We start from the raw sequence: 23,844 nt of genomic DNA on the forward strand, positions 1-23,844 counted from the left end.
TAAACAGTCATTGTTAACACATGTGCTGAAGGGATTGGAAGTAAGTCCTAAAACATCATCGTTTTCATATGGACAGAGGACTGTGTGGCTAGACATGAAGGGATTATACGTCTTGAAAGTTAATATATCCTACCTTGATGAACATGGTTGCAGAGCAATGTATGAAGCACTGACTTCACAGCAAAACCACACCGTGTAAACACTGACCAGCATATGCAATCTTACATATTACCTCAGTATTGTACAAGTGGCAACTAAATTTCCAGTGATTACTGATGACAAATGGTAACTTATAGTCTATATTAAGTTTGAGTCACTTCAAAATTCAATTTGGCATCCCTCAGTATCCTTGAGAAGTTGGCTCCAGGATCACCTGCTGGTACCACAAAAATGCCTGTTTCCATGAAGATGATGCCATCCACATGTGTGTACTTTAAATTCAAACCAAATAGCAAGATGGTGAGACAGCTCAGTGGGCAGACTCCTGATGACTTCAGTTCCAGTCAGAACCCATGGCAGAAAGAGAAGTGATCCCTGAAACTGTCCTCTGACCTCCACATGCTCACAGCGGCATTCACACACACACACACACACAAACAGTAAAAGCAAGTAGCAAAATATAAGAATATGAATTTCCATGTAGATAGTCACACTAATATTGTAGTAATAATACCTAACTAAAAACAAAAAATATCTTGAAGAAATTCTCCCCATGTTTATCAACACCAATGTTTTCCTGGACTAATTAGTCCACAGTAAGCTCCACAACCCCAAATCTCTATGAATAAAAACCTGTGTAATAAGTATCATACTTCTATTTGGACCTTTGTACTCTTCAAGCAGCTGTCCTTGGACTCCCCGGGGCATGATGACTCCACACCTTCCAGAGACCTCACCATGCCCTGTGTCTGTGAAGCAGAGGGCGTCCTTCAAAGCCTATAGTCTGCATACTCCATGGTTCCTCTCCTCGGACACTTTAAAGATGAGGGCTGCTGTCACCCCCAAGTCCTATTGCCCCAGTCTGTGTAGGCAGGATGATGGCTCACAATACTGCTTCCTAGGTCCCTGAAAAGAAGCTTTTCACGTTGCACAAGTGTCTCTGCTGCCTCTGACTCACTGGCTACAGGAGTAAGAGGACAGGAGGCTTCTTCATTATTGGGTAGAACTGGCCGCTTCTGGGACTGGGTGGTCCAAGTCAAACCCACATAGCCTCTTGCCTCTGCTAATGTTCTTGTAACATTCCTCCTTCCTGTTGTACTAATTTACATTTTGGGAAACAATCTCTAAGCTACAGAGAAAGTTCCAGTAACAGATTCCTGGCCCAATGGAGAGTAAGAAGACATGTCAAGACACTTGAACATTCTGTATGGGCAAAGTCTATCACAACCACAGAACTACCCTCAACAGACCTGTGGCTGTTGCTCTTTGACTCCCAACTGAGTTGGACCAGTGTCTTAACAAAGTCCTTCAAGCAAAATGACCTGGTTTCCAATCTTATGTCTAGCTGTCACTTTTCTCTATCTCCATCAAACAGAACTAACTCTCCAACCCTGGCACTTTGAACGATGAGGCGCTGGTTGTTTTCTAGAACAACCACTTGGGGTTGCTTAATGTTGGCTCATGATTAGACTCAGTTACAGACACTGGGCAGAAGACACAGAGATGACACCATGGCGTCAGTCAGTCCCGGTAAGTTACCACAACCTGTTTCATCAGTTTCTGACAATGCTCACTCCAGTTAGCAGCCAGGCTTCCACTGTGCTACGTGACTCTTTTCTTTTTTGCAGTAAGTACACCGCTGACACTGAAGCAGCGAGCCAAACCCACTGCTCCTTCAGAACACACAAGGCGAGGTTTTCCTGGCCAGAGAAATAAGTGCCGTGTACTCTGCCTTTCTGTTTAGAGACACCTTATTTGATATATATAGTCAATTGATTCACACTGAACTCAGTGGCCTCCTCAATAAAAGCCCCCACCACATGCTACTCCCTCCCTAAGCCACTTCACAGCCTTCCAGGAGCACTTAGGAGCAACAGACAGCACTTGAGCACTGTGTTTGGAGGTCATTTTTAAAGAGCCAATTCCTAACCAGCTCACAAAAATCTGAAAAATGCAGCATTAAGTAGAGTGTAAAAAGAACACTTGTTTACTGTGTGAGTGCTGGAAAGAGGCAGAGGCACTGTTCTGACCTCAGCTAAGAGTGCACACGAGTGACCTAAATTGTTCACTGTTCCGAGAATGATTTATGGCAAATATGCTACAAGGAGAGATTCTGAAGCACACAATTTTCTAGTAAGTAAATTTGCGAATACAGAATGTGCATATAATGAAGACTGCGGATATTATGCTTCTGAGGCACACACATTGCTTACCTCATTAAGTTTAACAGCTGGACCCAAGGACTCCTACCTTTATTCATTTGGTTATAGCTTGCTAACATACATGCACATGTCCATGCATACACACCTACGCACACACCTACCTGTGTGTAGCGTGTGAATACTTGTGCATTGACATGGAGGCCAGAAAACAAACCCTGGTGTGGTTCCTCTCTTTGAGGCAGAGACTCTCACTGGTCTGGAGTTTACCGAGGAGGGTAGGCTGGCTGGTCACTGAGTCCCAGGCGCCTGCCTGTTTCTCTCCCAGAACTAGGATGGCAAGAATCACTCACTGGGCTTTCTTTACATAAGTTCTAGGGATCACAGTCAGGCCCTCATGCTTGCAGGGCAAGAACTTTACTGACTGACCATCTCCCCAGTTCCTCAATATATTTATTTTGATGTTCAAATTGTCCTAGATTTTGCCCATGGGACCCCTTCAAGTTGTTCTTATTTTCCTGGCTCACGGATAAGTGGATGATGAAATGGGTTTGGCAAAGAAGCCTAGGCACACTGTCCTTTGTTTCCATTTCATATACTTGGCATTCCTGATATTCTACTTTAAATTAAAAAAAAAAATCAAACACTTGATATCAAACCAGACTGTCCTTTAGAGAGCTATCTGGGGACCGACAGGTAACACATACCTCTGCACTCGGTACACACGAGTCCATGGGGGCACGAGGGCTAGGATCCGAGCCACCAGCTCGATCAGGTCACTGGGAGAATAGCTCCTGTATCTTCCTGATTTCCATAGCTCATACAGCCCAGTTCCACGGATCACCAGGGTAGGGTAGAGCTTCAAACCATCAGGCCGAAAAGCAGGGTTCTCAAAAAATTCCTATGAACAGAGAACCAAACATTACCATTCCATTAGTTCTGTCCCCAAGGGGAAGGTGCACACCTATGCCAACTTCTCTCCACCTGCAGCAGGCCTGGAGCTGTCTTTCCGAAATGTAATGGGGACAAGACATCACCGTTCAGTAGCCCCAGCCTGACCCGCATTCCACAGCTCTCCTGTGCAGCCCTGTCTATGGCTGCCAGCCTTTTAGAAAGACTACAACATCTTTTAATACGAGACATGATTGTTTAAACTTCTGAAAAATTATACAAAAAAACTCATTTAAGCAAGTCCCATCAAAAGCTACAGTGAAAACAAAGGGACAACGCACATACAAATCCCTACAATGTTTACAATAGGGCCCTTTACAGAGAAAGTCTGCTGACCGCAGGATGTCACAATTTTGTCCTTGTGCCAATTGGCACCACTTCCGACGTGGGCTACACAGTCTATTTGTTATCTGGACACGGAGCAATTCACCTGGCTCATCTACTTCTGGCACAGACCTCTTCTATCTTAGAGTCTCACTGGCTACTTCTGTATCTGGAGGCAGCAGGGACACACTAGGCTTTGTCCTTCAGATTTTACATGGTGGTGACTCTCATCTTAACTATGTATCATTGTACTGGATAGAGGTGGGTTCATAGAGTCCCGTTCATCCCGTCCTTCCCGCCCCTGCACCCATTTCAGGATCTATGCAGCCAGCAGCGCTCTAGCTCTGGAAACTTTCCATTGTTTAACTTGCTTTTCAAACAAACGTAACTACAGGTTTTAGATTTCACTGACTGTCACCTTCTTGAATGCTGTACTCTTGTTGTACCATGTGGTCTTAGAGACCTTCTTTTGTAACTGTGTGATTTCCTTTGTAACATTTGTATTGTATAGAGTCATCAGGTCCTTAATAAATATTCTAGACACCCACAAAGAGCAAGCAGGCAAGCCCTTCTCTGCTTAGCCTGAATCTGCACTGATGTCAGAAAAGTTCTGGTTGCAGCAGACACAGGGGCTGATACATTCCTTTTGTAAGGACAAAGCTAGACTGAACTGGTCCTGGACCCATGATCAAACATGGAAAACTAAAACATGTGTTTTTTTCCTTTCCCTCTAAAATCTGAACAAGCCAAGATGGGACATTTTCAAACAAGTATAAACTTAGATGAACAAAGAACAAGAAAAGAGAGGAGGGGGATATGGGATGGCAGCCGCAACTGAAAAACAGATGAATACAGGCACACAACTCTGAAGGGGGAGGTAACTGCAAACTACCCCCCCACCCACACACATATACACACCCGTAAGAGGTTGATGAAGGCCAGATCATCACACCACAGTCTCCATAAAGTTCAAGAATAAGAGGCCCAGGAATCATGCAGAGCGGAACAGACATGGAGTAAAACCAGACACCGGATCCAAGTCTGAACATGGAAGAACTTCTCTCTACTCCCTGTGCTGCCCTTTCTCTGGGGACGTTGGACTAAAAGATTTTGGGCCACAAAGGAGGAAGACAGAAGGCCAGCATCCCAACTGATGGGCCCTGTGCCTTATCTATGCCACCTGCCACCATGGGAAAATTCACCTCATGATACTAAAAATGCTTTTTAAAATATTAAGTAGAAAAGCTACATCAAGAATAATGTGGTGGGGTATGCCTTTAATCCCAGCACTTGGGAGGCGGAGGCAGGTGGATCTCTAGGAGTTTGAGGCCAGAATGGCCTACAAATCCAGTCCAGGACAGCCAGGGCTGTGTTACACAGAAAAACCTTGTCTCAAACACCAAAAGAAAAGACAAAAACCTATCCCACCCACATGTGAATGTGTGTCTGTGTTGCATGAGCAAAACTAGCTTCAGATTCTCAAAGCCTAAGCATTTTATAATTAATTTTTTAAAAAACTTTTTATGCATCTAAGTGTTTGCCTACATGTATCACATGTGTGCCTGGCTGCCCAGGGAGGTCAGAAGGTATTGGATCCCCTGGAACTGGAGTTACAGATGTTTATGAGGCACCATGTGGGTGCTGGGAATTGAATCCAGGTCCTCAGGAAGAGTAGTGAGTAGCTGGTGCTCTTAAACACCGAGCCATATCCAGCTCTCAGCCTAGGCATTTTCATCTGAAAAGAATGTATTAAAATACAGCTTTTGTCTGACAGTGGGGGTGGATGGTCACTCTTCATTGTGCTTAAGATATTTTGGAACAAGCCCTCACAGCTTTAAGAATGGGCAACACAGCGGTTCATGCACGAGAGCAGAGAGGTGGGGGAGGCGTGCAGAGGCGATCTGGGTCCACTGGCTCAGGCCGCACTTACTATAAACTGCTCAATGTCTCTTTCTAGTCCCACGTTTGGCAGGTCAGGCATCATATGAGCCACCACTTTGAAACCAGAATCTTTGGCCAGGTGGAATGATTCACATGCTGCCTTCACAGTGTGGCCCCTGGAGAAGAAAATGTATTACCTGTTAGACAAACAGTTAAGTTAACAAAGGGGTGGTGGTGGAAGAGGAGGAAAACAATCCCTGAGACCAAGGGTTACTGGGCTGGGAACAAAACTCAGAAGTCAACTTTCATACAGCTCTAGAGAGGCTTGGAGGAATATCACTGCTTCTAAGACTGTTCAAAAATCTTTCATGTACCAAGACCTGGAAGGAACAAGGACCACTGTGTACTGAGATGACATAGCTCACCATCAGTAAATGCAGCTTATGACTACAGAATTGTGTTAGCAAGGACCATGCAGAAGCCAGAGGCATGCTACCGTCCACTTTCAGTCCTAGCGCTTGGCAAGTGGAGGCAGCAAGATTAGCAATTCAAGGTCATCCTTGGCTCATTACTAGGTTTGGGGTGAGACTGGGCAACAAACAAAAACAAAACCATGAAGGCGCTTTGATCTCAGGTATTACTTCATTTAGAACTGTGAAATATTAGTGGAAAGAAGGAAGAACTACAATGCAAAGCACGTCACTAGTATGTTGGAATGGTCCGTCAGAGAAAGGTTTGGCTGGCACAGGGGTCTGATGAGGCCTCTCAGCATACGTTCTCCCGCCACATCTAAGCAGGAAGCAGGCCTTGATGACAGCTGGGGCAACTAGCAACTGAAGCCTTGTGACAATTCCTTCTACCACCAAGATGCTCCCACTTAGCACAGGAAGGTCTCAGGAGCCACAGGATCCGTCATACTCCCTCTGGGTGCTCTGACCCATTTATTCCCATGGCCCTGTTCCCATTTCTAATTAGTTTTCAATAGTGACATTTAAAGTTCTGGGATGAGGCTTGGACTTTCTTTTGAAATCTGCACTCAATCATTCTGCTTCAAAGTTAGTGGACAATACGGTCACAACTATGTATGTGTTGCTTTAAAAATTAAATTACAAAGAAATATTTATTTCTTCAGTTGTACTGTCATGTGGGTCAATGCAGTTATGGAGTTATGTTGATCTCAGTGGACTGCTCTACTGGCAGGCCCTGCTCTAACACATACCTTTAGTTTCACAGGTATGTAACTGTAACATTTAGTGTATACAAAGTGAACTCTCTCTCTCTCCCATGCAAGGCTCCCGAACTTCCCATTCTCTCCTGCACTTGCTTCCCAGCAGTCAGCAGGCAACATTCACTGCTTTCCAGGACTTGAGCGTTTCCTGCTTAAATTACTCCAATATCTGTGGGCCAACGCTATCTCCCTTTCAACTGTCTTCCATACTGGAACAAAATGGCTCTTACACGCAGGCATGCTCCTATCTGAGCTCCCTGTTTCCTCCTGGGTAAAGCCCAGGCTCTTGGGGCTAACTTCCTGGGCCCCTTACGTGCTTCCATCCTCTAACAGCTTCCCACCAGTGCACGAAAGAAACTCTGAGCCTCCTCAGCCTCAGTTTAGATGCCATTTCTTCAGGAGGCTTCCCTGACCAACTCCACAGGGACTTCCGAGCACAGCCTGTGATCACTACACTCTCCAAGCAGCCTTTCTGTGAGACTTTCCCTACAGGAGCTCACTTTGCTCTGAGGTTCCTCTTTCACACGCATGACAGCCATTAGCTTTTTCTCTAAGCTTAATAATATTCAACAGATCTCTATTCCTTAAGCAACAAAGTCCTGTGCCTGACATTCCTCTAGGCTGCTCCTAAGTATGGACCAGTGTGTTTCCTTGCCTCCCCTTCAAAACCCTCGTCAGGGGAAGTGGCCTTCCGGATCCAACCCAAAACATCGTCCTCCTGAAGTATACCTTTGCCACTCGGGTCAGTTGCTCCTGCTGCCAATGAAACTCTGATTTCTCTGCTCTTCCACCAAGAGGCAGTTATTTACAAGTTCTCTCATATACTGACCTTTCCTGTATATCTTTTCTCTCTGCTCAGTGATACATTTCTAGATAAAAGAGAATGTCACATGACTATACTGAAAAATGAAGGTAAGAGCAGATGGTTGTAAAAACATGGATGGAAGAAAGGATTTGAAAAGCTGAGATCTCACATCTTTCTCTGAGCCTGGGCTCAAGGACAAAAGGTGAGCAGGACAACAGAGTAAAGCCAGTGGGATAGAGGAGGCCACCTGCCACCACCTCACCTGTTGGTATCTCTGGCCACATCTTCGTAGACACTCTGCACTCCGATCTCCAGCCTGGTGCAGCCATATGTCAACATGTCACTTAGGTGCCGCTTCATGCAATAATCAGGTCTGGTCTCAATCGTAATTCCAACACACTTTGTGAGGCTTCTCTCGGAATACCTGCAGAGCAGAACTAAAATGACCACACCTGCCATCGTCTGGGGTCATTTCTTCCCAGAGTGAGACAGTAGCTAAGTGTGAGAGCTCTGGAGCCAGACAGTGTAAGTTCAAATCCCAGCTGTGCAACTTCCAAACCAGGCAAAAAGTAATTCTATTAACCTCTCTGGCCTTGGCATCTTCATCTGCCAAATGATGGTAACAACAGTACCCACACTTCACAGAGCCGACACAACTGCACTGGCGTAACCTCATGTCATTACCAGTATCATTATTATTCACACACAGTTGGCCACAGCCATAATCTTCTTGAAAACAGTGATTTCAACTGTGAAAAGCTATTTCTCAATTCCTAGCAACCGATTTCACATAAGCAAAAACCATCTGCATTACTTACTTCTCACTGCATCATAGAGCCATTTAAAATACAACAAAAAAGAGGGTGAAAGGAGCAATGTGGGCTGCAGGCACCATTCAGGTGAAATATCTCCTACGCACCCAGAAGCCCAGCTTCTTCTAGGAATGTGTAAAATTATGGAGCAATTTTTGTTTGGGGGGGGGTGTCACTCTCTAAATCTAGATACAAGATAGTGAGAACCACCTTGGATTTAAGTTATCTGAGATAATGGCCTTACTGTTGCCCTAAAGTCATAGCATCTGTCAGGGCACAGGTGAGGCGGGGTGGCAGGAACTCAGTGACAGAGGCCACTGGCTATCAACAGAGAGGTGTTTTATCATTCCACTTTTACCACTCAAAGACACTGAAACTCAAAAGAAATAGATATCTTGTTCAAGATATACAGTGAAAAAAAAAATCTAAATTAGGAGTTGAAAGTGGGTCTTCTATTTACCATGCTACTTAGACCTCTCAGCCTCGGACGGCAGACTTCTGTCTGAACATCTCTAACCTCCTAACTAACTATGCTTCTTCGCACCTTTCCGTAATGGTCTCACGGGGGTGGGTGGAGAGGCCAAGGGAAACCTTTTATAGTCATTTATTTTTCTTCCTTCTAAAAGAATTTTGAAAAGCAGACATCATAATAATTTTTAACTTAGTTTTATTTCTTCTTCCTTAAGTATCAATTAAAACTGGCTAATTTAAAATTACAACAATTATTCAGAGTGTAAAGAATCACTGAACTGCAGAACTGGCTTTAGTCTCATCAGACACATTGGAAGTCTCTTCTGAGATGTGATACAGCTGAAATACGGAGAAAACCTAATAAATGAACTACAAGAAAAAGATGAACTTTAAGAAAAAAAGGGCTCATTGCTTATCAAGTGCTGTTTAAGACAAGGTAGTAAATCCTATGTCCTCTCTCAAAGTTCTCACAAAGTCTCACGCCAAAACCTGGAAGGCAGGAAGTATGTAATCTCACATGATTAAAATAAATAAATCTTAAAAAATAAATACATATTCCTTGCTTATAGTTAGGGGCTGGTGAGATAACTCAACAGTTGAGAGTACTGTCTGCTCTTCCAGAGGTCCTGAGTTCAATTCTCAGCAACCATGTGGTGGCTCACAACCATCTATAATGTGATCTGATGCCCTCTTCTGGCTTGCAGGAGTACAGGCAGATAGAGCACTCATATGCATAAAAAATTAAAAAAAAATACATTCCTTGTAAATGTACACGTTAAACACAACTCATCTGCTTCCAACAGCAATTACTAGACTTCAGGAAACTTTCTAAAATTAAAGAAAAAAAAAAAAAAAAGAAACCACCGTGGAGAAAGCAAATTATATAAAGATAGATGAAAGAAAGTAGAAAGTTCTGCGTATATTTCAAAAAAGTAACGAAAACATCCTAGAATTCAGAGTTTAACATGTACCACAAGCCTTCCTATTAATCGGTATTTCTCAAAGACAATGGCCTTAAGCTAGAGAGCCTGGGCACAGCGACAGCTCTATTGTTGGGAAAAACTAGAGAGCTGGCAACAACAGCAGCGGGAATCTGCCCAGAGGAGAGGAAACCTATGAACCAATCTGTCTGCTACAGAGCATTTATGGCCTGTGGAGGTCACAGAGGAGGCTGTCATAAGCATGATTTATCACTTCGCAAAACAAAACACTGTACAGTACACAGAGGCAAATCTCATTCTCAAAAACTTAACTCCACCTCAAACATGTCTTTTCTTTGGGGAAACATGTGGAAAAAGAAAAATAACTCAGTTTAAAAATCCATTCGTGGGGCATGCCTTTAAACCCAGCACTTGGGAGGCACAGAGAGGCCGACCTCTGAGTTTGAGGCCGGCCTGGTCTGCAGAGTGAGTTCCAGTACAACCAGGACTACAGAGAAATCTTGTCTTGAAAAACAAAACAAAACAAAACAAAACAAAACAAAACAGTATTTTAAATTTCCTTTCAGAATTGTATTTCCATCTAAAGAGCAATGATGCGGGAATTCTTATCAAATTTTGAACAATAAAAACAACAGCGTGTTGGATCTTCTGTGAGCCACAGTGACTTTGTTACTGCTGTGTGTAGTCTTGCATCTTAGTAAATCTGCTGCCTTACGAGTTAAAAGACGTCTACATAAGTATTCTTTTTCATGTGCTAGTATGTATATACAAGATGCTACTTAACCTGAGCATTTCAGGGTCTACTACATAATCCCCCTATCATTTAAACAACCATTTACCAAGTGTGCCTCTCTTTCAGTACCCCAGCTGACACCTTATCTTCTGGGGATTTCAGACTTCTTAGGTTCTGGGCAAAGAGAAGGTGTTTCAACTTCTTAGAGAAAGAGCCAGAACTTGGTCTCAGTTTCCCTGCCAGGCTCACTGCTCTATAGTGCAGCTAGAGGGGATTCTTAGGAAGGCTGCAGAGATGCACCGAACCCTATGTGTTGCTTGCAAGCCAACAAGGTGACAGCATGTAAGAAGCCTATGCTCTCTAAGAAACATGAGTCAAGCCTGTAATGTAGAGTCAGAACTGGCAGGGAGCAGGACAGAGGGAAAGAAGAGCCTCATCTTAGAAAATTAAAGCAAACAAAACCCATGCCACCCAGGCCTCGACTCAGCTGGAGGATATTTCTCCTGTGACATCTTCTCAGAACCCTTGGTAAGAGCCCCATGCTCATCCACACTACAAAGTTCATCTATGGTTTATGGATATGTTTACTTCTCCTTTGAGACAGGGAGCTCCCAACAGGCCCAACAATGTATAGTGTCTAACAGCTTAGAAGTTCAGCACTAACTCCTCCAATCAAAATAAAGAAATGAACATGAAAAATGAATAAGGGAACCAGGTGTAGTGGGGACAAAGGAGGATTCTCTCCCTTCCCACAGACTCTATGTGACCTTGCTGGCTATCTTTCCTCTTGTAAACAGAAAAGGCAACTTGCATTAGGTCAGAGTTTCCATATGAACTAAAAATGTACTAGTTTTTATCCCAAAGCTGCTTCACAGTAAAGCTATAGGTCCCCAAACTCAATCCATTCAAGCCAAACTGAGGAGTGAATGAGGGCACAGAGATGAGAGACTGACTTCCGTTGGTCACAATCTACAGACGTCCAGCTATCTATAGGCCCAAATGAATCAGCAGAGTTTTAAAGTTCTTTGGACTGATGAAGACTTGCTTGGACTGCTGACAACTGGGGTTATTACTGAATGCCTCAGAAGCCTAATAACCACAGAACAAAGATCCTTTTATAAACTATTACTATACCTGGAAAATCCCTCAGTAAAATCTGATACTTCTCACACTGACATTAGGGAAGCTCTACACTTAAGCCAGCAGGCTTAGAGGATGCATCTACCTCTTTCTGAGACTGTAATGTAATTTCTTTCTGGAGATTGGTTATGTTAACACAATCTAAAAGCCAACACTCTGCCCAATATAACTGAGAGAGTCAAAGAGAACTGATTGTTAAGTTACTACTACCAGGAGAAGCTGAGCTGGTGACACTCAAGTAGAGGATAATCAGGGCCCTATCACACTAGTCAACAAGGCTGGTGACACACTAGAACGTCCTTTGACATTCTTGTTTTTGATTCTTCCCACAGCTGATAAAAACTCAACATTCTGTAGTCATGATCAGATAGCTGAGGAACCAAGGGCTCCATTGTGGTAACAGAAAATAAGACAGGCTATCATACCCACAGTGGAACTTTCAGGTTAAATGCATGGAAGTATCACAAAAAGCTTCCCCTGGCAGAACATGATAGCTAAGTGAAAAACAAAATGCAACCTTACTAGATAACCTTACTCCAATAAAAGCCTTCAAATCACAAGTGTCAGAGACAGGATCACCATTTAGTCCCATTGCTTCGTGCTCATGACACCAAGGAAATCAAAGCACAGAACAAGTATGTGTTTAAGCAGATGACAATGCAAAGTGATGGCAGATGTCTACCAAGCACAGAAGCAAATGTGCCTTACACTAAGCTACCTGGAAGGCTGAGGCAGGAGCCAGCCAGGAGTCCAAGATCAACCAGTAAGGGAACTTAACGAGGCCACTTCCACTGTCCCCACTTCACACCCACCAAGTGCCTCTACCCTTCAGTACTCACTTAAGATGTTCTCCATCAAGAGGCGCAGAGAAAACGAACTATACAGAATCATAAAAGAACAGAATGATTACTCTTGGTTAGCAAAACCTAATGATTACTATGGTTAGTACAGGGGCGCCTAAGCTGGTAGATATAAATCCAGCCAATACAAACTAGTCATCCTTACACCAAATGTTTGTTGTTGTTTTTTTAATTTTTATTTTACGTACATTAGTGTGAAGGGGTCAGATCCCTTGGGATTGGGGTTACAGATAGCTGTGAGCTGCAATGTGGGTGCTGAGAATTGAACCCAGGTCCTTTTAAAGGGTAGACAGTGCTCTTAACCACTTAGCCATCTCCCCAGCCCCTTACATCAAATGTTAACACCACCAAATACCGCAACTAAAAGGCACACATGATGGAAACAGGCAACTCTGACCACTCCCCCATAAAGGACTCAAGCACTGTAGGTGTGTCGAAGAAGCCCACTTGCTCTATAGGGTCACGTGGAAAGCATGCAAATGGAAAGCTATACAGGGTTCACAGTGGTGTCCTGTTTGAAAGGGTCCTAAATAGTGGCTTCTGTCTGTTGAAATAAGGCTTTTCATCTCACTAACATAAGTTTTCTTCGATATATCCTTTATAGATATTCAAAGACTTGGGCATCTTAAAAAAGAAGAATCAATAACATGATTTTATCTTTGGCACAGAGTAGTTTCACTTGGTTCTCCTTGGCATACCCCACAGAAACAGGGCATAGCCAGCTAGGATTTTCAGAAGCTAAAATGTTATTCTTTCGCTTTTTATTTATTCTTTTGTTGTTGTAATTCTTTTTATTCCTGTAAACACACGAGTTTGTATGGCAGAACTGACATCAAATAATCGGTGGTGGTGGCTGTCAGGTCACCCAGGGCTTGAACAGCTGTGCTGTGTGACCTAGCTCTTTCCCTTTTCCTTTCAAGTCCCCACCATGAGGTGGAAGGTTTGCTCAGCCACATTCTTCCTATTACATGCTACAACTACAGCCTGGAACCTCCAAAACTGTGCGTAAGGACATCAGAGTCTTCATGTCTAACTGCCCTGTCAGGTGTTGTAGTGTGGGACAGCTCACTAATGTGCCACCTGAGCAATGCTAACGCACACACTCTCCGAGTTGTCTAGGCACCTGACACAGCAGTACATATACTACACTTACCAAGAGGAGCATATACCTGGCCATAAGACAACGCTCCACAAATTAAAAAAAAAAAAAAGACAAGAAAAACTAAAACGGAACCTCAACTGAATAGGCATATTGAACAAAATGAAATAAAATTAGAAATCAGTAAGATATCAAACAAAATCTCACTGTTCTGAAATTTAGAAATTAAACAATTTCCACAAATCCCTGAAACTGAAGAATAGAAAAGGTACTAGGAAAAACATTACACTGAATAATTAAAATATAATAATGATGTAAAACATTAAGAATGAAAATATATATGGTACTTATGTAAAGAAATGCCTAGAAGCTGGGCAGGTGGATCTCTGTAAGTTTGGGGCCAGCCTGACATACATAGTGAGACCCCTATCACAAAAGAAACTTACCACTTTAAATATTTATATCCAAAAAGAAAAATAGTAGTCAAGCTTTTGTAGTTTACTTAAGTCACTAGAAAAGAACAAGCCAGAGGCTATAATATGGCTCAGCAGTTAAAAGCACCTACTGCTCTTGCAGAGGAACTGTGCTCAGTTCAGAAACCCTTTAATTCAGTTTCAGAAGATCTGATATACTCTTCTGGCTTCTGTAAGCACCTGTACACACATGCATAGACATACACATAAAATAAAAAGAAAATAATAAATCATAAAAAGTAAAAGCAATAAATATTTTTGCTGAAGCTTGCTAATGGAAAGAAAAGGGAACCTTAATAAATGAGGAGACAGGTCATGTTCATGATTGGCCACATTGCCAACAACTCTCTTCCCAGAGTTTGTGCCCAATCTGCCATTTAAAAATATCCTAAAACTCAAGTGACAACACATGCTGGAGAGGTTGTGGAGAAAGGGGAACCCTCCTTCATTGCTGGTGGGAATGTAAACTTGTACAACTACTTTGTAAATCAATCTGGCCCTTTCTCAGACAACTGTGAATGGTGCTTCCTCAAGATCCAGCTATATACCACTCCTAGGCATATATCCAAAAGATGCTCAAGTATACAACAAGGACATTTGCTCAACCATGTTTGCAGCAGCTTTATTCGTAATAGCCAGAACCTGGAAACAACCCAGATGTCCATCAACGGAGGAATGGATACAGAAATTGTGGTACTTTTACATGATGGAATACTACTCAGCAACTAAGAATAAGGAAATCATGAAATTTGCAGGCAAATGGTGGGATCTATAGAGAGGATCGTCCTGGGTGGGGTATCCCAGAGGCAGAAGGACACACACAATGTATGCTCACTTATAAGTGGGTACTAGACCTATAAGATAGGATGGATATACTAGAATCTGTACACCTAACGAAGATAAACAAGAAAGAAGACCCGAGGTAAGATGATCAATCCTCACTTAGAGGGAAAAATGGGATGGACACTGAAGTAGGAGAGGACAGGTAACGGGACGGGAGCCTACCACAGAGGGCCTCTGAGGGACTCGACCTAGCAGTGCATCAAGGCAGATACTGAGACTCATAACCAAGCCTTCGGCAGAATGCAGGGAATCATATGAAAGAAGGGGGAGTTAGTGTGACCTGGAGAGGACAGGAGCTCCACAAGGACCAAATATATCTGGGCACAGGGGTCTTTTCTAAGATTGTATCTCCAACCAAGGGCCATGTATGGATGTAACCTGCTCAGATGTAGTCCATGGTAGTTCAGTATCCAAGTGGGATCCCAAGTAAAGAGGAACAGGGACTGTTTCTGACATGGACTCAGCGGCTGGCTCTTTGACCCCCCCCCAGGGGGGAGCAGCCTTACTAGGCCACGGAGGAGGACATTGTGGCCAGTCCTGGGGAGGCCTGATGGGCTGGGGTTGGATGAGGGGGAGAGGGACCTCCCCTATCAGTGGACTTGGAAAGGAGCAGGGAGGAGATGAGAAAGGGAGGGTGGGACTGGGAGGAAATAGGGGAGTGGGCTGCAGCTGGAATACAGAGTTAGCAAACTGTAACTAATATTAAAAAAATAAATAAAATAAAATAAAAATATCCTAAATCTATCACTCTTTTTAAGATAAGCCAGCACTAGCTGGCTATCACTCTTTTTAAGATAAGCCAGCAGTAGCACTAGCTACTTCTCAATTTTATAAAGATATACAAAGGGCTCAGACTATCTACAGCAATCTTGCAAATCAATACAAAGTCAGAAGATATATATTATTTGCCTTCCAGACACACTAAAAAGCTACAATGTTGAAAACTGGTCTACAAACCAAAACCTGCAAAAGGCATTGCACTATGTGGTCAATGTGTATTGTCCCCCGAATTTTAACAAAGAATTGATAAAATCCAAATGGGAAAGGGGAGTTTTTAAAGAAATCATCTTGAAACAATTCACTTTCCATACCAGAAAAAAATAAACCTGGACTCTGACCTCTATTCATAAGTACACATAAAAATTATTTCAAGGGGGATCAGAAGCTAAATGTGAAAAGGAGACTAACCTTGTGCCCTGGGAACATGTGATGGTTTATTAGTGTCAATATAGAAAGCAATGGTAAGAAAGAAAATTCAACTATATTCATTTTACCCTAGGAGATCATCAGCAGAATAAGTAGTCAAGGAACACAGACAGGGTTCTCAAATCGAGGGCATATAACAGTCCAACAAAAAAACAAAAAGATTAAACACTTCACAAAGGAAATCTAACCAGACAGCACAAGCATATACTCAAGTGCTCAATAACATTAGTCATCAGGAAAATGCAAATTAAAACCACAATAGATGCCATTACACACCCACCAGAAGGGCTAAAATTAAAAGGACTGACAACAGCATGTACTGGTCCCGTTGCAGAACCACCAAGTGCTCACCCATTAGTGGTAGGAGTACAAACAGCACAAACATTTCAGAAAAAAGCTGGCAGTTTCTCATACAATACTAATAAACCTAGCAATTCCCATTACTACCCAAAAGCAATACATACATTTAACCATAAAAAGACTTGTACAGAAATGGTCAGGGTTCTACTCCTAATAGCTGAAACTGCAGGCAGTCCACCGACAGAAGAATGGATACATAAACTGTGGCCCACTGCCCAGCAGAGTATTGCCTAGCACTAACGGTGAGCAGCTATGGACTTGCCTAACCCCACTAGTGAGCCTGAAGCAATGGTCAGTGAAAGCAGTGAAAGGAGCCTTCCTCAGAAAACTAACTGATGAGCAGCTCCATTTATATTAAGTTCTACAATGGTGGGTGAGAAAAAACCCCAAAAGCTACCAGAACTGCTGATTCGGGGGGGGGGGGTAAGGTGGGGGTTTTCTGAAGGAGTATAAAATAACTGATGACAAAAATATTCTGCATTATTTATCTGTTCTCACGAGGTCTTGCTAAGAAGCCCAGGTTGGCCTCAAATTTGAGATCCTTCTGCTTCTGCCTCCTGGTTGCTGAGATTATACCACAGCTAGCCATGCTCTGAATCTTAACGATGTTCTTGTTCCACAGGTCCATCAAAACGAATCAGGGTATGTTTTCTGTGTACTCTGCTGTATATAAACTCACTTCAAAGGAAAAGCACCAAACTGAACGCCAGTTAATACGATGCATGGCAAAGCACATGGGAAGATTGTAGAGCTAGTCAGGTGCTTCCAGGCCTCTGGTGGCTGCTTTTGCTCCCTTCTCAGCCCAGGCACGAGCATGGAATTATCTATCTCTGGGGTCTGGTAACCAGCATTACCTAGCATTCTAGTTTTCCCAAGATGTATAAGGACACAGTTGGAGGATTTAAAGCCATTGACGAGGGGAAAAGAGGAAAGAACGGAAATGAGTTTAAAATTCCACAGGGAGAAGGTGTGACTCATGGCTTCTTAATGGGTAACTACCTTTTTAAATTGCACCTTGTGAAAACAGCCAAGGAACACTGAATGCAAAACTGCTTCTGGGCAGAGCTGATTAAAAAGGAATAAAACTCCTGTAAGAGCTTGTTCTGAGTTATCTGGCAGCATTCACACTCTGGTGAATGGGTGACTCAGCTCCCACTGTGGTCTTTCTCCAAAGTGATGCTTTTATGGGATGACAGTCATTGGTAATTGGCACTCTATGGAGACCTGAAAAGGCTCAGTCTAGCTCATGGCATGAGTGATCAGCACTGGCTTCATTCAACAGCCTTTGCAGTGCCCAGGACTGTGTTGCCCTTGAACAGTCTTCTGCTCCTTCACTTTCTGCCTGCAATGGTTTCAGACTTCTTGCTACTAGCTGGCCACAAATAATACCCAGGCTCATGGTGGTTTGAAGTCTAATGCTAATCTCTTCAAAACAAACAAACAAACAAAACACAAACCTTTAACTACTCGGGTTAGACACAGGAAGACTAAGGAGGGACACTTGAGCTAATAAAAGAGTGGCCCTAAGGATGCTTACCCTTCAACACTGATGGCTTGCCCGCTACCTCAAGGAACTGTTAACTAGTTTAAGATGGACCCTTGAAAAACATCCTATCCTACTGAGCAAATGAACACCAGTGTTCCAGCTGTGTGGTGAGAACTATCTGCCATGGCTCCATGGTGAATCAGCTTCCACCAGAAGATGGCAAGCTCTTCCAGAAAACAACTACTTTCCAACATCCTCTCACAAAATAACAGATAGCAATGCTGCACAAGTTCTGAAAAGAACACATTAGACCAAAACCAGTTTTCCTGGGCTGCTCTTTAATTCACAATGATGCTAACATTTGCAAATAATTTTGCTTCTAGTTCAGTTCAGAAACTACTGCTTCAAACGACACAAAATTTCCCCTAAACACTTTATTATAGGGAGTTGTATGAAGAATTTACCTCAACAAAGCAAACAAAAGCCCACAAATTGGCATTTTTTCATATTGCCTCACAAAGTACAGAGACCAGGAGAGAGCAAGACACCAGCGAGTGGGCTGCAGAACGGAGCGCCATGTTGCAATGGTTGGCACTTTTATTACTTCCTAAGAGCCATTCAAGAGATTTGCTGCAATGAAGCCTCAAGTCAGAAAATATTTTTGTAAGCTAAAAGCAGAGTGCCCCCTGGAGGTCAAGAACAGAAACATACCCATGCTGGGCCTGGCCAGACATCTCCAGAATAGGCTTGCTTCCCTGTGGACTTTTTAGGCAAACACATCATGATCTTAATCGAGTACGTTCTAACATAAAAGCCCATTTATACTACAAAAATAGGGGACTTATAGCTAAATACTGTGAGGCAGCAGAACAGTTAGCACCCAAACTGTAGCAAGGCTGGTGATGTTTGAACTGGTGAAAATGTCAAAGTGGCTGCACCCCCGAACTTCCCCATCTGCTCAGCTGGCCAGTTCAATTAATGCCCAAGGCTCAAATGCCACACGGAAAAGCTAAGACTAAGCTCATAGGAGAGGCATGCTTAAGACAGCTATAGCTGGACTCTATACATGTAAACACACACACAAACACATACCTCTTTAATATAAGAAACCTGTGAGGAAAAAATAAGCTCGGGAAGATTTACTTAAAATTTTAATTATTTTTAAAATTTGTTAGTGTGTATGTGCTTGTGTGGACATGTGTTCGCCAAGGCACTTGTGTGGAGGTCAAAATATAACTTTCAGTCCTCTTTTTCCACTGTGCTGAGCAAGGGCTCGCTAGTCTGTGCTACCGAGTTGCACACTCCAGGATAGTTGGCCCCTGAGCTTCCAGGTGACTCTTACTGTCTCCTGTCTCAGCAGACGCACTGGGATTAAAAATACATAGTACAGATAAACCACCTTACTAGCTATATTTACAATGTTTGTATGCATGGGTGCATGTGTGTGCGCGCACTGGTGAGTGCACATTTGTGAGGAGGCCAGAAGACAACTCTGGGCTCATTCTCGGGCGAGAGGAAAGATTCAATGGCACTGAAGATAACACTGCTGGGATTTTTAGAGGTGAATGAGCTCTCCAGGAAACCCAGGTTGCTGCTGCCATTGCAATGTCTGAGAGCCTTGGACAAACGAAGGCCACTCCCCCCAAACGATGTTTTATCTAAGGTATAAGCTGACTCCAGTATGAACAGGAGTGAGTTGGGTTACATCATTATTCCTCTCAAGTTTGGAAACTTCAGAGCTTTACTAAGCATGACTCATATTCATGAGTGATCAAGGTTTTTGAATGGACAATAAAAATAGATGCCATTTCATCTGGCTGCTGAGGTCCCTGTGGGAACAAGCTGCACACCCAAAAGTCTAGATTTAGAAAAAGAAAATTTACTTGTCATTTATCAGCCAAACAAAAGTACTTGTTCACCACACATCCTTACAGAGGATAAATCCTCTATGCAGCCCTTCAAGCTATCCCTGACTTTCATTTAAATTTATGAAAAAACTTCATTTCAATTTCACAAACCCAAAGGAAAGCAACAGGGGAAGGAAGGGGCACAAAAAGGCATGGCCTCACTTCTAGGAGGCCACCCTACCAAGGTCATCCCTGTTGATCTTTGATGGTCTAGACTGACCACTCAAAGTCCATTCTAGTGTTTACTCAGGCTTCAGGCTACAGGTAATAAAGCTACCTTCAGGTCCATTCCAGACCTGATCCTACTAATTGCCACACAACAGTCTAAGACGCAGCACTATTTTACCTACCTTGTAATTAGCTGCATGACATTCTCCTTCCCTTTCAGAAAAACCAAAATCTGACGGTGCTGATGCACACACACACACACACACACACACACACACACACACACGCTCTTTTACATTTGCTTGGGTTTCTATTTTCACCCTGCCATTAACTATCTGTATTAAGTCTGGACAAGCTACTTTACCTCTCTGGGCCTTGGATTCCTTGTATGTAAAACAGAGGTAACACTACACTCAAAGGCTTACTGTATGGAGCGAACCACAATGAACAATGCACACACAGCAAATGCAGGCTTCCTTTACTCCCAGCTCTTCCTCAGTGCTAATCATGGCCTATGAGGACCACGGCACACAGATAGACATGGATAGACACGTGCATGATGAGATCCTATGGTATAAACTATTCTGAACATTGCTTTTTGTTTTAGCACAACCTGGAGATGCAAAACTCTCCCACTAGGTAACATCACCCCTCCATGAAGCCGTGAATATCACGTGTGACTGAAAATCTCTACTGTGTTCCTGCAGCCAAGACTTGCTATTTTAGACACTACCAGACATCTATCTCTACATGCATCATGGAGATTTCAAACATAAACCCAAAGTCAACTTCTTAATTTCCTCCTTTAAACCTAAGCTTCCCTATGGCTTTTTCATCTTAGCATAAGGCATTCCCATCCAACTACTCAGGTGCCATGCTTGGCATTCCTCCCCCTAACCTGCCTGTTCTCCATCACCACTGCCAGCACCTTCGTCTGAGCCAAGGAGGCAAGGAGGCTCACAGGCTTCTCATATTCCCTCTTGTAAGGCACTAACCTGTTAGTCAGAGACAGTCAAATGACCTCACCTGTTACTGAGGATGTCACCTCCAGCCCCTTGGCTTGGAACAATCTACTTCTGCATTTCACATGAACTCCAGCTCTTTGAACGGCTATATAATCTGGCCTGGGTTCTGCCTTTCAATGTCACCGGAGAACATACCCTTGCTCAATGGAGTATAACTCAGTGTCCAGTAGAAAGCCATGACCTGTTTCCCTTCTTAGTGCCCTCATTCTACCCTTTCTACAGAAGTCTCAGATTCCTCTGCCTACAGCAGGTATCTGTCACAGCAGTCCCTTTCCATCATAGCTTTTACTGTGTAAGACACTGTACAAAAGGACATTTACCACATGGACACAGACAGTTCTATCTTGCTCAACATGTGCCCAGTGCCTGTAACTGCAGAGATGATATGGTGGTTTGAATAAGAACAGCTCCCATGGGCTCATATACCAGAATGCTTGGTTAACAGTAAGTGGAACTTATTGAGGTGTGACCTTCTTGGAGGAAGTATGTCACTGGGGGTGGGCTTTGACGTTTCAAAAGCCCATGCCTGATAGAGTCTCTTTCTCTCTGCTTGTGGATCAAGACATAGTTCTCAGCTACTTCTCCAACACCACTCCTGCCTGCTGCCATGCTCTCTGCCATGTTGATAATGGACTAAACTCCTGAAGCTGTAAGCAAGCTCCCAGGTTAAATGCTGTTATAAAAGTTGCCTTCGTCATGGTGTCTCTTCACACAATAGAGCAGTGACTAAAACACACAGGAACTAGTGGAATTGTAAAAAACACATGATAAATAATAATTTAAAAATGTGCAGTTTCCAAGGCATCCTAAAATTTCTGAAAACAAGCATATTTTTATGATAGTCTATAACCACGGACCTTTAGATGAAGCCTTAGCATTCTCCTGCTAAAATCTGTGACATACTAGCTAGCAAAGCTCATAGTTATTTTCGTTTTTATTAATCATAACTCAGAATGAGTATAAGATTGTGGTATGGTGTGGCTGTCTACTCCTTCAAGCCCTATTCTAAAACTGCCAATGTACCAGCATTGAAAAGTGATTTTTGAGAGGTGGTCAGGCAGAGATCTCTGCCTTTGGGAGTAGAACGATGCTGTTGTGAAAGTAAGCGAAGTCCCCTCATGCATCACATGGCCTCTGGTCATGCCCCATGAGGTGATGACAAAAGGCCCTTGCCAAACACTGTACCCATAATACTGCACTTTTCCAACCACCAGAAACATGAGATAGCAAATTGCCATTCATCACAAACTACCCAAGCTCAGGTATTCTGTTCTCACAGTGCAAACAGACTAAGACAAGGACCATGCCTGAACAGCAATTACTTCATAGTTAAGTATCAGTTACCAACAAATTAGTGCTTAAGCAATAGTAATTTGTCCCAATGATTTTTATAGTAGTGAGATGCTTCCGACAAAGAACTCCCAGACTTGTGTTGGCAAGGTATCTCCGTGGGTAAAGGAGCCTGCCATGCAAGCTGACCACCTGAGTTCAATCCCTGCAACACATGGTGGAAGGAGACAACTGACTCCTATAATGTGTCCTGACCATCACAGGTGTACCACGGCACACCTGTGTACCACGGGAAGGAAGGAGGGAGGGAAGGAAGGAAAAAAGGAAATCCTGTCCTCTTTGTGAGTGAACTGAAACGCAAACTCAAAACTCAAACTAGTGTGAGCTTGGACAGCTTAGCTCAGGCTGAGTCTGAAAAGATCTGACAAGTGAAACTATGAAAAGACGGCCATGTCGACGGAACATACTTGTTTCTTTTTAAAGGATTAGCCCAATGAAAACAATTCTTTCCCACAAAAAAGAAAAGAGTACAGAAATTCAGAATATGTATGTGGAACATATTCATACATACAAATCCTCATAATCGGCTGCTAGGAGGATGACCAAAAAGGCAATCGCATTAGAGAGTGAGAAACAGGGTTTCTTACTTGATTGCCTCGTGAATATTGTTTGAAGTGTGGCCTGATAAGGCATCGTGTAAACTTCGGATAAAGAAATCTCTGTATTCTTCCGGAAGGGCCATGAACGTTCCACCCATCACGATGAACTCCACCTTATCCACACTGTGACCGAGCTGCTTTAGCTGGAAGAAGCACACACCCATCAAAGCATTCCTCTAGTGCTTCGAACTCCCCACTTCATGCTGCAGGCTCACAAGCCGTTTACAAAGAAAGAAGCAATAAAACACATTTGCTAATTCCATGCGTTTACAAAAAGAAATGTCTGAAAGAAAAACAATTCTTGCTCAAATGAGTGAGAATTAAAACTAAACCAGAAGCCAGACTTTAATGCTGACGGTTAAGTAGGAATTAAACAAGAATTTAAGATATTTATAAAACAGGTAACATAGAATAAATTAAAAAAATCAGTATAATGTTGTGCCAAATACTGCAAATATTTACTGATCATATATTTTACGTTAGACTTCATGATAAAAGACACAATTGTGATTGAAATATAACCTGGATTTTATGATTGGGAGAAAGATAAATACTAGATTAGAGTGAGACTTCAAGGTGCAATTTAAGGCTGATTTGGGCACAGGCCCTCAAGCTGCTTCTGGAAAACCAAAGTACATAACTGACTGCCTCAAAATGAAACATCTCATCTCTTCTACTACTACAGGGCAGAATGGCCCAATCGTTCACTGCGCCAACTATACTAAGCCAGGATTCTAAGTTTTAAAAACAAATTTTAAAGTTTCTTGCTATATGTTAAATGTAAAGAAGCCAGGATCAAATACCAAATTATGGACTAGAATATACTATCCAATGAGTATCTATGTAGAACCTTTTAAAAATAGT

At 42.9% G+C, this 23,844-nt stretch overlaps 1 protein-coding gene across 2 annotated transcripts in view; it reads right to left on the reverse strand.

Annotated features, from left to right (window-relative positions):
- Elp3 (elongator acetyltransferase complex subunit 3) overlaps positions 1-23,844 on the reverse strand; it is a 72,680-nt gene that overhangs the window by 29,888 nt on the left and 18,948 nt on the right. For both annotated transcript variants that reach the window (XM_021654470.2, XM_060391345.1), the window contains exons 7-10: positions 22,969-23,123; positions 7,770-7,931; positions 5,524-5,650; positions 3,026-3,219 (exon numbers count right to left, since the gene is read on the reverse strand). In XM_021654470.2, coding sequence (XP_021510145.1) covers positions 3,026-3,219; positions 5,524-5,650; positions 7,770-7,931; positions 22,969-23,123 — 638 coding nt within the window. The remainder of the gene's footprint in view (positions 1-3,025; positions 3,220-5,523; positions 5,651-7,769; positions 7,932-22,968; positions 23,124-23,844) is intronic.

This window comes from Meriones unguiculatus, chromosome 9 (genome assembly GCF_030254825.1).
Source record: "Meriones unguiculatus strain TT.TT164.6M chromosome 9, Bangor_MerUng_6.1, whole genome shotgun sequence".
Lineage (NCBI taxonomy): Eukaryota > Metazoa > Chordata > Mammalia > Rodentia > Muridae > Meriones > Meriones unguiculatus.